At 44.4% G+C, this 15,198-nt stretch overlaps 1 protein-coding gene and 2 pseudogenes across 4 annotated transcripts; 1 reads left to right on the forward strand and 2 right to left on the reverse strand.

Moving 5' to 3' along the window:
• Positions 1-2,672: 2,672 nt before the first annotated feature.
• On the reverse strand, positions 2,673-3,297 carry LOC125534592 (SKP1-like protein 1 pseudogene; annotated as a pseudogene).
• Positions 3,298-4,610: 1,313 nt separating this feature from the next.
• Positions 4,611-7,782, forward strand: LOC125540426 (putative FBD-associated F-box protein At5g53640; annotated as a pseudogene). The gene is made up of 4 exons (XR_015617715.1): positions 4,611-5,237; positions 6,154-6,991; positions 7,093-7,248; positions 7,341-7,782. The product of XR_015617715.1 is annotated as a putative FBD-associated F-box protein At5g53640 (transcript).
• A 129-nt stretch (positions 7,783-7,911) lies between these two features.
• Positions 7,912-14,169, reverse strand: LOC125540425 (uncharacterized). 3 transcript variants are annotated; one of them, XM_087545452.1, is made up of 4 exons: positions 13,921-14,058; positions 12,435-12,544; positions 9,182-12,275; positions 7,912-8,499 (listed from the first exon to the last, which is right to left on the reverse strand). In XM_087545452.1, the coding sequence occupies exons 3-4, from the start codon at positions 12,259-12,261 to the stop codon at positions 8,469-8,471; spliced, it is 3,111 nt and encodes a 1,036-aa protein (XP_087401578.1). In that variant the 5' UTR covers positions 12,262-12,275; positions 12,435-12,544; positions 13,921-14,058; the 3' UTR covers positions 7,912-8,468. The 3 variants fall into 3 exon arrangements, with proteins under 3 accessions (XP_087401578.1, XP_087401576.1, XP_087401577.1); XM_087545450.1 differs by lacking the exon at positions 12,435-12,544 and having other exon boundaries at positions 13,921-14,169; XM_087545451.1 differs by lacking the exons at positions 7,912-8,499; positions 12,435-12,544 and having other exon boundaries at positions 8,584-12,275; positions 13,921-14,168.
• Positions 14,170-15,198: the final 1,029 nt, after the last annotated feature.

Genomic DNA, 15,198 nt, shown 5'->3' on the forward strand with positions numbered 1-15,198 from the left:
AAAATGGCACTTTTCGCTAATACATTACTGGTCACAGATGTATGGGTAAGTTTTTTACGTTGACAGTTACAAACATCTACACATGCAAGGCCTTCTTTAAAAAAAGTGTAGAAACAAGTGTCTTCACAGATTTGCTGAAAATGCAAGTTCTTCTCGTGTTTTCGTTAAATAACAGTTTGTTTCTTTAAAAAATACCCCTTCCGTTCCCAAATATAAGTCTTTTTAGAGATTCTAACAAGTGACTACATACAGAGCAAAATGAGTGAATCTACACTCTAAAATATGTCTACATACATCCGTATGTTGTAATCCATTTGAAATGTCTAAAAGGACTTATATTTAGGAACGGAGGGAGTATGTGTCTTCACAGATTCACTGACACATGCAAGGCCTCATTTTGAATCTAACTATCCAGTGCTAGGTAAACCTCCTGTCCTGTGCCAATGCATGTCAACTTTTTGAAAGGGTACAAAGATTTTTGCCATCCATGATTACAAATTCACGGCCACAAATTACTCATAAGAAATACTCGCCAAATTCATGGCCATCTCATAAGAAATCATGATTTTGCGACATCCTTTCTGGGATGGAGGGAGTAGTAAATTAATTAAGAGTAGTGCAAACATCATTAAACACTGAGAAAATTATTGGAAAAAAAACCTAAAGGTTAAGAAAGGGAAAAAAGAGACTGAATAGCTCGCTGCAAGAAAACAGGGCTCTGCTTCAACCAGCTCCCCGTTTCAGAATAATTCCTCAATAGATCTCCCCTTGAACTCAGTACAATTTTTGTCGTTACTCCCCTTTGGAAGTAATTTATCGCCGTTGTTGTTGTAAACAGACAGTACCAGTGGCATGCATTCACAAATAGCGGATTTTGTATGCGCACATTTGGCGCAAAATGTATGAGGGTGTATTTGGTAGCTGCGTAATCTAAGATATTTCCCGCTCGGCCCCATTTTCGTTGTTTTGGTACGCTGCATAAGGTTTAATTAGTGTTTTTTTCAGGAAAAGTCTTCTAGCCCCATTCTATTCATTATCAAACAGAGTTACATGGTTCAAAAGCAAAGGCAAGTTGCGACCCAAACACAAACTTCATCAGAATTTAAAGAGACAGACCTAGCTACCTCATTCACCCCGTGTCGGCCTCCTTTGGACAGTGCGCAAACCGAATTTTATCGAAACATTTCGCCTGTAGCATAGTATGCGTAACTGTGTCCATAATCAGACTGTAGGATGATTTTTTGAATTCCCAAATTTGCTCAGCAAACCATAGACCATCCTGTAATCTTTATCTTTATCTAATATTAAAGGAAGGATTGTTTCTTCACTTTTTTTGGTCATACGGTCGGACCCACATAAATTTTCGCCCGTCACGCGTTTTCTGTTGCCAAAAAAAATTCAGACGCTCATAGCCATGATGGGCCGGCCCATTAGTACAGCTCCCGCACCAGCGAAAAAAGTCCACGGAAAAAGAATATTGTGCCTCAAGGAATCTAACCCAGACACCCAAGCTAGAGGGCTCATAAAGGTATCCACTAGACTAGATAAGCTCTTATGTTTATGTGACAGTTAGCGTATTAAATCAAACTAGCAACCATGCCAGATACTGAGAGCAAAAGAAAAACATATTTTTTTGCAAAAACTGAATATAATTTAGGACGCAAATATTTTGCAAAATTGTGAAGAAAAAATTTAAATTTGAGCACTTAGAAAAATAACATTTTTTAACCTGAATATTTTTTTAAACATGAACAATTTTTGAAAACTAGGAGGTGCTATACTGATTTTTTAAAATTTGCGAACATTTTTAAAAACAAAAAATGAAATTTGAATTTGAAAAGGCAAAGACTTGTTCAAAACATAAATATTCTTGAAAAATGGGAGGTACTATAACTAACTTTTTTTTAAATCTATATCTACTAATAAAATGGGGTGAATATTTGAAATACACCCATGAATGCATTGTTTTAGTTTAATTTATTAAACTAGGGGTATGGAAGGAATCCTTTTCTTCGTCGCCTCCTCACGTACGACCAGCATAGCTCGGCCCAGTGACACCCATATAATGTATGAGGAGTCCAATTACGACTTCATGGTCTATCTGACACAAACTACTCAATTTATATGATAGCACGGGCATATATTATGTGCACTACTTTTTCCTAATATGTTACTCGGATGATAAAAAATCTTTGTTCAACGCTCGTCATCTCGTCGGACACGAGGGAGGCTCAACGACCTAGCCAACATTGTTTAGTGACAACTGGTACTGCGACCGCCGGCGACAAGGACAACAAAGAGGACAAGCGGAAACATGTGTCTGATGTCATATTGAAATGGAGAATATGGACCTGAGGACGTGGTATTAGTCATGTTTATTAGGTTAGGGGAATGAGGATGAGGTCTTTAACCATGCTCAGTGGGTAAGGACATGTGGGGGATATTTCTTCCCGTTGCAACGCACGGGCATGTTTGCTTGTAGGAAACAATATGGCTATTTTAAGATAGCCAAAAATATCTCAAATCACACACATAAATCACAGCTAATTAAGGATGACGTAACGAAGCAAAACGTCCACTTGACAATTAATAATTCAGTTTCATAGGTAATGACCAATGGCCAAAAGATAGGTTTTTTCTTGCAGGAATAAACGACGTTTAGACTCCAGAATAATTACGACCACTAGCACTAGGAGGACATAGAAAAGGCAGCGACATACGACGATACGAAGTCTCAAAAAAGAAAACACGAAGACTAAGCATTCTATTTTCTACTCAAAAGCCCACTGGTTCTCCTTGCGGATCTCCGCCTCCTCCTCGGGTGTGAAGTCATTCTTGATGTTGAAAGTCTTGCGGATCTCCTCCGGAGTCTTGCCCTTGATCATGTCTGCAACAGTCTGGCAAGTAAGGTCGAGCAATCCCTTGATGTTGAGGTAGTTTGCAGCCAGGATGAGGTCGAAGAGGGTGTTCTGGTCGACCTTGACAAACTCGGCGTCAAAGCTCTTGAGGTCCTCGGCGGGGGCGGGGGTTGCAGTAGAGGTGGAGGAGCTGGCATCGGTGGCGGCCGGAGTCGGCCGTTTTGGGGCTGGCCTGGACATGTTTCTTGCAATACTCAATGACCTTGGAGAGGATCTTGGAGTCGACGTTGGGGAGCGGGATGCCGTTGTCGGCGCAATCGTCCTCGATCATGTGGCAGATGGTCTGCGACTACATGGCGGCCGCCTCCTCGACCTGAAATTCCTCACTGTCCGAGCTCTTGAGCGTGATCATCTTCTTCTCGCCTTCCTCGGCCGCCATCGATCAGATGATTGGGAGGCGAAACGAAACCCTAGCTAGCAACAAGACGCGGCGGCGGAATAGCGAACGAGAGACGGGAGAAACTGAAAGATTTCGTTGAAATTGTTCGTTTGGAAATTTTCCGAAAAGCTAATTATAGGTTCTTCTCTCCATCGAAACAATAGGGCCGTTATGCTTATTACTAAATTTGTTGAAGAGATGAAATAGAACCAATGTCTATCTTTTTGATCAGAGGTTGAATCGATCATCAAAAGAAGAATTAGGCCAAAGAGTTTCTTTGCATGTTGGGCTAGGGTGAGGAACCGGGAGAATTTACTGGGACGGTGAGGCGATGTCTATGTGACGCTCTTTGCGTCAAATCGTCGCCGTTTCGCACAGGGGTGACTTCGACTGGGCCGGCCCATGAAGACAGCGACAGCAACAGAAATCGAACGTGCCCTGTAGCTAAAAAAATAACACGAGTTAACAGGGATTCGAACACGCGATGCTTGGCTACACAGCATGACTTCTTGCCAACTAGGCTAGCTGTCGTACCTGATGAAATGGCTAGCATCAAACTTAAAGAACAAACAAGCTACGCAGATCCGAATTAGTTTAAGAATTTCGGAAGCAATATTTTTTTTAAAAACGGAATGTTGTGTGAAAAGCAAAAACTTACCAAATTTGTGAACAACTTTTAAAAAGCTATAAAATTTTCGAAAAACAAGAACATTTTTTCAAAATCTTGAACAGTTTTTTTGCAACCAGAACATTTTTACAAATTTCAGAACAAAATTTGGAAAGGTGAACATATTTTCAAATTCCTGAACAAAATTTCCAAACACGATTTTTTAAAACCTTGTGAACAATTTTTAAAACTGGAACATTTTTTTAAACTTTTGAAAAATGAAAACATGAACAATTTTTAAAACTGGAACATTTTTTGAAACTTCTGAAAAAATGAAAACATGAACAATTTTTAAAACAGAAACGTTTTCTAAAAAATGTGAAATTTTTTGAACAAAAACATTCAGAATAATTTTTTAATGCCGGAACAATTTTTGGAAAAAGCAAACATTTTTCGAATTTTGAACAATTTTTTTAAACACGAACATTTTTTTGAAATTTGGAACTTTTTTAGAAACACGAACAAATTTTGGACTTTCTGAACAATTTTCGAAAGAAACAAAAAAAAGGAAAAAAAACGGAAACCAGAAAAAGAACAAGAAAACGAAACAGAAAAACAGAGAAAAGAAAAAACGAAAAAACCCAAGAAGTAACAGGAAAAACGGTAAAAACAAGAAAAAACGGTTCAGGGAACCTTCTAGAGGCTTCCCAAAACCGGATGTCTAGGTCTGGTTTAATGGGCCGGCCCATTGCTAGCGATGCGGGGTATTGCCTGTGCGTTCTGTCGACATTTTGACGCAATGAGCAGTAGGGCCCGGCCTAGTCTCAAAAAATAAAATAAAATAAAATAGACCATCCCCTTGGTCGCTAGTGGGAAGCACGGGTGGGCCGTGGGCCACCTAGAATTCTGACAATTTATATGGGGCCCAAAACGGCAGCCCATCGGCCTGAGCCCAGCAAGGCAGCAGCCCGCTCCCATGACTTCCTCTCTCTCCTATCGACAGAGAGGGACGCCGCCACACGGGCACACGGCGGCTGACAGCGCCGCTCCTCTCCCTCGACCGTCGGCCGCTCCCCTCCCAGACGTCGCCGGTCGGCCGCCGGCCCGCTCCCCTCTGGCCCTCTCCTTCCCCTCGCCGGCTTGCCCCGCAGCTCCGCTGTACTGTCCCTTGTCGGCTGTAGCTAGCTCGCTCCCATCACGGCGCCGGCCGGCCGCACGGTCCTCTCCCTCGCCGGCTCGCCTCCAACCCGCTGGGCGTCCGCAGTCCGCATCATCGCTGCCTCCTCCGCGGCGCCAGACCAGCACTGCCGACCTGCCTTAGCAAGTTAGCAAGGTACAGCTGATCTCCCTGCAATTCTGCTTACCAAATCTGGGAAGATAAAGATGCATAATTAATGCACACAGTGCTCCTGCTTATATTGCTATTGATGTCAATTCATGTTCATGTCAACCATACAATTGAACCTACACACAATTGATGTCAATCATGCAATGATACTTCCTGGTTATATAAATTAGAAAGTACTCAAGGAAAATATACTAAAGTGAGTACATCAACTGTCAACTTACTTTACAGATACTCCCTCCGTAAACTAATATAAGGACGTTTAGATTACTATTTTAGTGATCTAAATGCTCTTATATTAGTTTACAGAGGAAGTATTTGAGAAACAACTTAATGGTCACCACGTTTCCCTTTTTGTAACCAAGTAATGGCCCGAACTCTCTTCATTAAGAGTAGCTTTGTAAGTTTTGTAATGGGCACAAAATTCTGTCTGTGACTGATCACCAATTTACCATGCTCTGCATCTAGCACCATCTTTGCTGCTACTGTTAAACTTATGTCAAGTGTTGTAATTTAAACTGGAATGCTTATAAGAACACAAAATACTTTTCGAAGCAGTGATTGTTGGATTATTTCGATATCTTGGAGAACATAATTGCTCCTATTAGTGTGTTAACAGAAAGGTGCTACCCGGTTCAGATTCTTTTTTTGCTTACCACTTTGCTCTGAAGCAATGTCGTAAACACACCTCTCTAGAACTAGAAGGGTGGTGGTATTTGCAGCTTAAACTTTCCACAGTTTCTCGCTCCCTGAACTATATGCGTTTACATAATGTTGCATTGTGTGACCGCTAACACAGCTGCTTCATGATTGAAATCGTTTCATGCCTTCGTGTGTATGTAGGATTTCTCAAAATGTGTATACCAGTGATTTTGATTATTTAGCCCTTTGTGGATTCATGCAGCTGTTCTGTTTGATGAAATGTCGGCACCAACTTCGATTCCCCGTGGTTCCAAGAGTGCGCGAGGCAGCAGGAATGGTGTCGACAGGCTCAGCAGCCTATCCGATGATCTGCTCCACCATGTGATGTCCTTCCTGCCGATGCCGGAGGTCGTGCGCACAAGTCTTCTCTCACCAAGATGGCGCAATCTTTGGTGCTCTACACCATTCATCCGCATCGACAGCCAAGATTTCGTGGATAAACGGAAGCTGGAGAATTTCGGGGACTGCTTGCTGCTCTTGCATGACTGTACCACTTCCTTGGATGAAGCCCGAATCTCTGCCCAATGGGTTAATGATACCAAATGTTCCGTGTGGTTCGTCATGCCATTATGCACAAAGTTCGTCTGCTTCATATTTCTGGATCTCTCAGTTTGGATAGGACAGTAATCTTTCCTTCTCGGCACCTCAAAACAATCAGGCTCCAATCTGTCATGTTGAAACATGGGTTATTTAGGCCGCTGAACTACGACTGCCCTGTGCTTGAACATCTAGAGCTGGAGTGGTGTGGTTTCTGTGACCGTGAGGAGATCTCATCGAGGTCACTCAAGGTTCTGCATATCAGTGACTGCCAGCTTACCTCCGGTCTCCTGATTTGTGCTAGGAACCTTACCCATCTCTCTATCCTTGACACAGAAATTGGTGGTATAGTAACCAGGGATCTGTCTTGTCTGGTAACAGCTTCGATTAGTCTAATACCCAAATATTTTCATCATAAGTACACAGTATTGGATCATCATCTACATCTACTTGATGGCCTTTCACATGCCACAACGTTGGAGCTGCATGCGCCATTGCATGAGGTAAGAATGGGTTCTTTTCTGTTTCTTACCCATATGATGAAAAATGCCAATGTTGCTAGTCTAAGAATGTTTGCTTTCATGTCTGATGGATGAATTTCAAGCGCACATTTGAGGGAACTTTGCAAACATGCCCGATGTTCAGCAACCTGACAAGGTTGGTGCTGGGCGATTGGTGCATGACTGCTGACTTGTACCCACTGCACCGGATTCTCCAGTGCTCGGACAAGCTGAAGGAGCTCACTTTGAAGCTCGAAATGGTACTTACTCAGAAGCATATATGTCCACGTACCAATTGGTCTGCTACAACTCTTACTGACACTACGACTACCTTGATGTTGATATTCTGCAGGACGAATGCACCACATGCAAACTCTTGCTGCCAATAAGGAGAGCGTCGCCATCGGGCTCAGGCAGCTACCCTTGCATCGAGAGGATCAAAATCTACTGCCAGAAAGATCATCCAAGGGTCGATGAGTTGGTGCAGGCGTTGGCACAGACTGCCTGCAATGCGAAGATCAGCATCGAGCAGCCCATATCCATGCTAACCAAGAACTCATTCGCAAAGTTGATTTGTTGTTGAGACAGTGTTTTGGAGACGCCGAAGTTCCTTGGTCCATGCGTGTGATGGTTGTTGGATCTGAACTGCTTAGTAAATGTAGGCTGGTTGATGGATTCTGGTGGGTGTTCAGTCTAGTTCCCCCAGCTTTCCTGTGCTTGAACAATTATACCTGGAGCACAACTGCTGAGAAAATCTTTTCGAATGGAATGTGAGCTTCTGAATTATTAGCAAATTCACGCTTCCCCGGTTATATTAGCTATCAAAGTTCCAGTCTTCCACAAAATAAACTAGCCAGCTTTTGACAAACAATCGTTCAACTTTCATGTGCTGGGAAAAATAAAGAATGAGCAATTGGCTTCTTTAAAAATTAATATGGGCTTTCACCTTGTACAATAGAGAATTCTCTTGTGCTTTCGGAAAATGGCGATTTTTGCTAGTACATTATTGATCACAGAAGTATGGGTCAGTTTTATACCTTAACAGTTACAAACATCTAAGTAGATGGTTTGTTTCTTTAAAAAAGCGTCTTCACAAATTTGCTGACACATGCAAGGCCTCATATTGAATCTAACTATCCAGTGTTAGCTAAGCCTCCTGTCCTATGTCAATGCATGCCAACTTTTTGAAATGTAGAAAAAATTTATTACCCATGATACAAATTCATGGCAAGAAATTACTCATAGAAATACTCCCTCCGTCCGGAAATACTTGTCCTGGAAATGGTTGTATCTAGACTTATTTTAGTTATAGATACATCCATTTTATCTATTTCTAGGACAAGTATTTACGGACGGAGGGAGTGCTAAATTAAGAATAGCATTAACATCATTAAAAACTAATAAAAAATCTTGAAAAAATTAAATGGATAAAAAAGAAGAGAAAAGGAGAATCTTAGCTGCATGAAAACGGAGCTCTACTTCAACCAGCTCTGCCATCAAAATAAGACCACCTGGAGAACAATTCACAAGACATTGTTCAAGATATGAACTCCAGAGATAGCTGAATCGGCAATGCAAACACCAACACATGAAAGAAAAACTAGTGGAAACTCAATTTGAAAAATTAGAGTTGCGGTACTACAGACTGTAAAACATGATCACTATTCTAATTAAATGAAGAATAAAAGACACGATTTCTGTTCAAAGATCTGCGGCCTGAGAGCACACAGATCCCCAACACAAAACCAAAATCTTATGTAGATTTTTAACTGGAATCTGATACTCTCCTTTCTTCTGAAAACAGAACAGAACTTGTACTCGACTGAACAAATACTAGCATATTTAAAAGTTCAGAATGCATCACACCAGCAAGCCAGCATGGAAATGGAACCATTAATCGTCTTAACTAAAGTGGAGGCCATCAGCTGGCATCACAAATAACCATGCAGGTTAATTAACAATACGATTACGCTGGCAATTAATTGTCTTCATTTTAGCAGCCAGCTCGCCCTAACCAACCAAGTCTACTACTAGTTAAATACTTAGCTAAACCAAATGATGTTAATTAGCACATGGATCTTTCATTTTGTTCCAGAAGTAATATAAGAGATACACTGAGGCACAAAAGAACATCATTGGTGTTGAGGGCCACAAGTGTGTCCTGAAAGCAGATGGTGCTAGACGATGGAACACCTTTTCTGGTTGCCTCCTGACTCTGCCAGATGGACCTTGGAGCAATGTTGGGAAGGTTTTGTCGCGGTGGCGGCATCTTTCTTGGGGATGGAATGGGGCTCGAAGCCGGGTGGGCCAGCCCAAGGTACTGCTGACGGCGGCGGCTGAGGGGGAGAGACCGCCGCATGCGCATGAGGGGGCTCGAAGCCAGGCGGACCAGCCCAGCCTGCTGAAGATTGTTGCTGCTGCTGAGAACTAGTGTCGGTGACATGGCTTGACAACTGTTGCTGCTGAGAACTAGTGTCGGCGAGATGGGTTGAGGACACAGGAGACCATTCCATGTCAGGAGCAAATGATGAACTGGCTGATAGAGATTCAGGTGGCTGAGATGTTTGAGAAGCAGCGTCGGTTCCCTGGCCCCTGTTCTCAGTGTATGCTGATTCGGCAGCAAAATGGTATGGCCAATGCGACGTTGGTACTCCAATTGCCGTCTTTGAGGGATCAGGGACTGTGAACTGGGAGTAGAGATGCGCCATGTAGCTGCCCATAGCGCTTTGATGGACACCAGCTATCCTAACCTCCAAGATGTGGCCCTCCAGTAGGTAACCGTTCATGTAACTGAGAGCCACGGCAGAAGCATAAGTATCAGCAAATTTGACAAATCCGTATCCCTTGCACACACCAGTGCATAGGTCAACAACTGCCTTGGCTTGAGTGATTTGGCCGCATGGCAGAAAGAGTTCGATCAGCTTTTCAGTGGTGACGTAGGGCGGGAGATGGCAGACATATAAGTTGGTCATGTCGATTTGTTTCTGCTGCCCATTGGCAGGCCACGGTTGTTGCAGTTGTAGTGTTGGGGGAGCATTTGTGGCAGCGTTGAGATCCATGGGATTTGTTGCAGCAGCATTGGCATTGGCAGGCCTCTGTTGTAGCGTTAGAGGAGCGTTTGCTGCAGCGTTGAAATCAACAGGATTAGGAAGGCCTGATACTCTGACAGCCAGGGTACTTCCTCCAATGAGATAACCATCCATATGATCAATTGCAGCAGCGGCAGACGAAGAGTTTTGGTACCTAACCATGCCATACCCACGAAACATCCTAGATTGCACAATTTGTCCGTACGGCCGGAAAAGCTCGACCAGCTGATCGCCAGTCATCGTCGGTGGGATGCCGGCAACACACAAGTTGGCCATATCAATTTCTCTCATGGGCTTGGCAGCTGACTGTGATGAACCATGATCTGCCCCATCGGTTGGACAAGAGGAGTCTGATCGCCTGACCACTAGCCTCTTTCCACCAATTAGGTACCCATCCATGCGTTCGACAGCCTTGATCGCTGACGCTACATCTGCATAGAACACTAGGCTATACTCCAGATTGATCATGACTTTGCTGATCCGACCAAAGGGCACGAAAAGTTCAACCAGCTTATCAGCGTTCACGGTCCGCGGAAGGTTAGTGACGTACAGTCTAAATTTGTTGATTTCTGGAGAGGCAATTGGCGAGCCTTGTACAGCTGAGCTGGATGCTGATGATGAAAGGCCTGCAACTCTGACAATTAATGTCTCCCCTTCAACCAGTGATCCATTCATTAGTGCAATAGCCTCAGCAGCACATTGAGAATCGGCAAACTTGACGAAGCCATATCCTTGGTCTGCTGCCACTCTAGCATGGGTGATCTTACCAAATGGCGAGAAAAGCTCAACCAGCTTATTTGTGTCAATGGATACAGGAATGTTGCAGACATATAGATTCGCCATGTCGATTTCCTTGTTGGGTCTGGGTGGAGAGGTGTCATACACTCGGACGTCTATCTTTTTACCCTCAACCAGAAATCCATTCAAATGGATGATGGCCTGAGCTGCATGATGAGAATCAGAGTACTTCACAAAGCCATATCCTTTGCTTAAACCTGTGGTGTGATCCCTGGGCATCCTTATATCAGTTACTTTCCCGAAAGGCAGAAAATACTCGAGTAGCTTCAGCGTGTCCATGGCTGAGGGGAGGTTACAGACATACAAGTAGCTTGGGTCGATTTCCTTTGAGGGCAGACTGCAAGTTTCTGACACGGACTGCATGGATGGATTGGATACTGATGGTGGAGCTGGAACTGCAGCTACTCTAACCTCTAATGTTTTCCCATCAACCAGGCGCCCATTCATGCGTTCAATAGCTGCTGTGGCACTACGAGGTTCAGCATACTTCACAAAGCCATATCCCCGGCTTACACCAGTGAAACGATCATCCGCCACTCTTGATTGAACGATTCGTCCGAAAGGTAGAAATAGCTCTTTGAGCTTGTTAGAAGTCACAGAAGCTGGCAGGTTACCCACATACAGGTTAGTGTCATCCACTTCTTTCAGCTTGACACCTTCCTGAGGTAAAGAAACTGTGTGTTCTTGCCTCTTACACAAGCGGCTGTCCTGGTCATCAAACTGAGCTTTCCTTTTCTCCAACCTGGCAGCACCAAAACTTTCAGTACTGTATGTGTAACAAGACACATCAGTAGCAAACCTGACAGACAATCGTTTCTTGAACGGCTTCAGTTCAATTTCATCAGTCACTGGTACCACCTTGTGCTCATGGCTGCTGCCCTTTCCCAGTGCCTGTTTTAGGACCTCTTCCTCATTTTGTTCCTTCTTGATAGCCTGAACAGGACTGGACTTCTTCTTCACAAACTTTTCCTCATGAGCCACCTCAACATCACATGGCTCCACTTCACAGAGCTGATCCGTGAAAGGCTCCGCATAATATGGGTCCTGCTCGCCACTGTCTTCTTCCTCATAACAGAGTTCATCAACAAAAGGTTCATCGTAACTGGCATCCTCATCTTCAAGTGGGGTGATGCCACCGCAAGGTTCCTCTGCATTAGCCTCCTCTTCTTCCGCAAAAGGATCATCACAAGGATCCACAGCTTGTGTCTCTGGCTCACCCACATTTTCTTTGTCATCATCATCATCATCATCATCATCATCATCGTAGAATTCACGTTCAAATGGTTCTTCTTCTTCACTGCATTCTTCATATTCGGCAGCAACAGCATTCATTCCATCACTGCCATCCTCCTGCAGCTGGTCAGCCAGGTCACTTTTGCGCCCCATTCTTGCACCAACAACTGGTTCACAGAGGAGAAGATTATTTAGCAAAAGCAATACAGGACATCAGTTTGTTATTAACGCAAATATTGAATGATCAGCAAACACATAGCACAAATATCAAATGACCATTCGTTCAAAAAAAAATCAAATGACCAGCACACATATATCATCGGTACCTTGTAAAAAAAAGAGAAATTCACCCTCGGTAGAGACCTCGAAATCTAGCGCAAGCCACAAGCCGTGTTGTCTACACACTTAGTCCACATCGAGCCACACAATTCGCTGCCTACATATAGAAGAAGAATCGAATGATCAGCACACACTACAGCATCGACGCGTTGTAAAAAAATGAATCAAATGTGCTCCCGTATAAACCTTGCAATCTAGTGTAAGCTGCACGATATGTTTCCTATACACTCTTAATCCGCATCGAGTCACACAATCTGCTTCCTACAGTGACAAGTAAATCGCATGATCCTACACCAAGTTGCGGAATTCGATAGTCATGAAACCAAAAGGAACACATGAAAACAAGAACAAGTGGCACTCCTGTTTACCACAACCGCGACTCTACCGGAAACCTCAGAAAGTGTGGAGCACCCACTTCCTCCAATGCTGGTCTTGTTTGATTTGGTGCTGAAACTAGTTCCCTTCCCTTATGGAGCTGCATTGTACTTGCTAGTTTTCTAGACTCAAGCGTAAGCCGCACAATGTGCATGCTGCCCACGCTCTTAACCCTCATCGAGCCGCACAATGTGCTGTGTGCACTACAGTAGTGAGTAATCAGTTGGCCCATATGAAGCAGCACAATTTGGCAGTCACAAACAAAACTGAAATGAACACACATAAATCACTTCCCCAAATGGCAGTAGAGACCTTGAGATCTAGCTAGTGTAAGCCACAGAAGATGCATGTTTTCTCTTCCTAGACTGTTAAGCCGAATCGAGGCAGACGATGTGTTGTGCGCGCGCACTTTGGTAGCCATCCACAAAACTAGAAGGAACACGCATAAATGAAACAGCCTTAATTAATTCAGCACGGCAGCTAGTCTGCTCCCCTCCCCTTGGGGGTTCAAGTGGTTGTAGAGAGTTGCATATATCTGCAGCACTGTGTCTGTGAGTGACACCCCCCTGCTATCTATCAGTGCAGATCGAAAGCTGCATCCTACTACTTACTAGTGCCAAAATTATGCACCCGAAGGCACGAAATCTGCAGTTTTTCAACACCAACGGCAGCAACCCATGGCGAGATGGAATCCACATCCCAGCATTTCCGTGGCACCGTCATATATCAAATACAGAATATATGTGCACTTTATAGTAGTTTGTTTCAAACAGTCAGATGATGTTGATTTTGGTCCGTGCTAAAAGCCCCAGCAGAATCTAGGAATCGGAGCGCCGTGGAGCAGCGGAAATCGCCGCAGCCCAAAATCTCCCCCTTTTGTGTTGTGGACCGAAACCCCCACCCGAAATAGGAAGGATCGGGCAAAACGAGGGGGCCGAAAACCCCATTCCTGCCTGCCTGCCTGGTAGCATTGCGCCGCTGGCAGGAGGATCGGCCGCGGAAAGAAGAGAGCTGAAGAAGAAGGCGTGCAGGCTGATCTGCCGGGGAAGAACGGTCATCGGAGGGAGAGAGAGAGAGAGGGAGAAGCGGTGGTGCTACCTTTCTTTCTGTGCCTCCGGCCGGGGACGGACGGCGGCGGAGGCTGCCGTGCGCGCGCGAGGAGGGAGGGGAGGGGAGGAATGCGGCAGCGGGGGCGGAGGGTGAGGGGGAGGTGGATGGATAGGGGCGAGCGAGCAGAGCAGCCCCCTCCCGGAGGTGATGGTGGTGGTGGGTGGGTGCGCGCGGCGTGTGGTGATGAAGAGCGGAGCATTGGCGCAGAGCAGCGGAAAAGGAGGGAGGAAAAGCCTGTCGCTGCAGCAGCCGAGCCGAGGGAGGGAGGGAGGGAGGGAGCAGGTGGAGGAAATTGTCTTCTTGTTCTGCGGCCGCACGACCCGACCCGACCCGACCCGGGCTTTGGAACGAACGCGTGTGTCTTCCTCACGTGTGGTCCGCGCGTGAGGAAGGGGGACGGAGCAAGAGTGTGAGACTCCGCGCGTGTGGCGGCAGTGTGCTGTTACAATGTGGGAATCGCATAGCATTTGACTCTCAAGCACATGTGTGCCTTTGGCACTGATTCAGTGAACTCAATTCTTTTTACTGAAAAATGATATTGACAAAAGTTTTATGCAATGGTCAATAATCTTCCCTATACATGTGTGACGATTCAATCACCAATGAAAATTATCTCTTCCTTGTGAGGCTCTCAGGCTTGATGTACAGACCGTTAATTTATTCCGATGAACTCTAAAAAGGTGTTTGTTCCATTGTCTAAGGACCTGTTTGTTGGGGCTGCGGCTGACTAAGAAGCGGTTGGAGTTGATAGAAGCCGAGAAGCAGGCTGGAGCTAGTAGAAGCCGAGAAGCCAAACAAACATGTTTGGTAACTTTTTTAGGGCGCGCGGCTAGTGAGGCTATAGCTGGCAGTGAAAGTCTATAATGCCCACGGATAACGAACATGTTATTTAAACACCGATTTTATCAAGTTATGCTGCATAGTAGCTCAAAAAACATGCTTAGCACCTATTTAGCCCAAATATATTTTCTTTTATTGCTACGTAATTATCACTAATAAAATCCATTAACATATGCACACATGCACACATCCACTTTAATACCTCATGATAGATTAGTAATAAAAGGATCACAAACTATAAGTGGTTCCCCATATTACAATTAAGTTAGGACCAAAATACAAGCCAAGTCTTTGCGCACACTAGTCATCATCTTCGTCATCCTCCTCTTTGTCGTCTTGTCCCATCAAAGCATTTGCAATATTTTTCACAAATGTCATTCATGTTGGCATGCTCATTTCCCACATAAAGGCCATGAAGTGATGTAG

The sequence above is a fragment of the Triticum urartu genome, chromosome 2A (assembly GCF_056163025.1).
Source record: "Triticum urartu cultivar PI428250 chromosome 2A, HENAU_Tu73, whole genome shotgun sequence".
In the NCBI taxonomy this organism is placed as follows: domain Eukaryota; kingdom Viridiplantae; phylum Streptophyta; class Magnoliopsida; order Poales; family Poaceae; genus Triticum; species Triticum urartu.

Excerpts from the sequence above, each read along its gene's own strand:
- LOC125540425 (XM_087545450.1), bottom strand. The coding sequence starts at position 14,131 with ATGCTCCGCTCTTCATCACCACACGCCGCGCGCACCCACCCACCACCA. Across the intron at positions 12,276-13,920 it reads CCGGAGGCACAGAAAGAAAG|TTGTTGGTGCAAGAATGGGG; the intron begins GTAGCACCACCG and ends TCTGTGAACCAG. Across the intron at positions 8,500-9,181 it reads TCAGGAGGCAACCAGAAAAG|GTGGTCTTATTTTGATGGCA; the intron begins GTGTTCCATCGT and ends ATTGTTCTCCAG.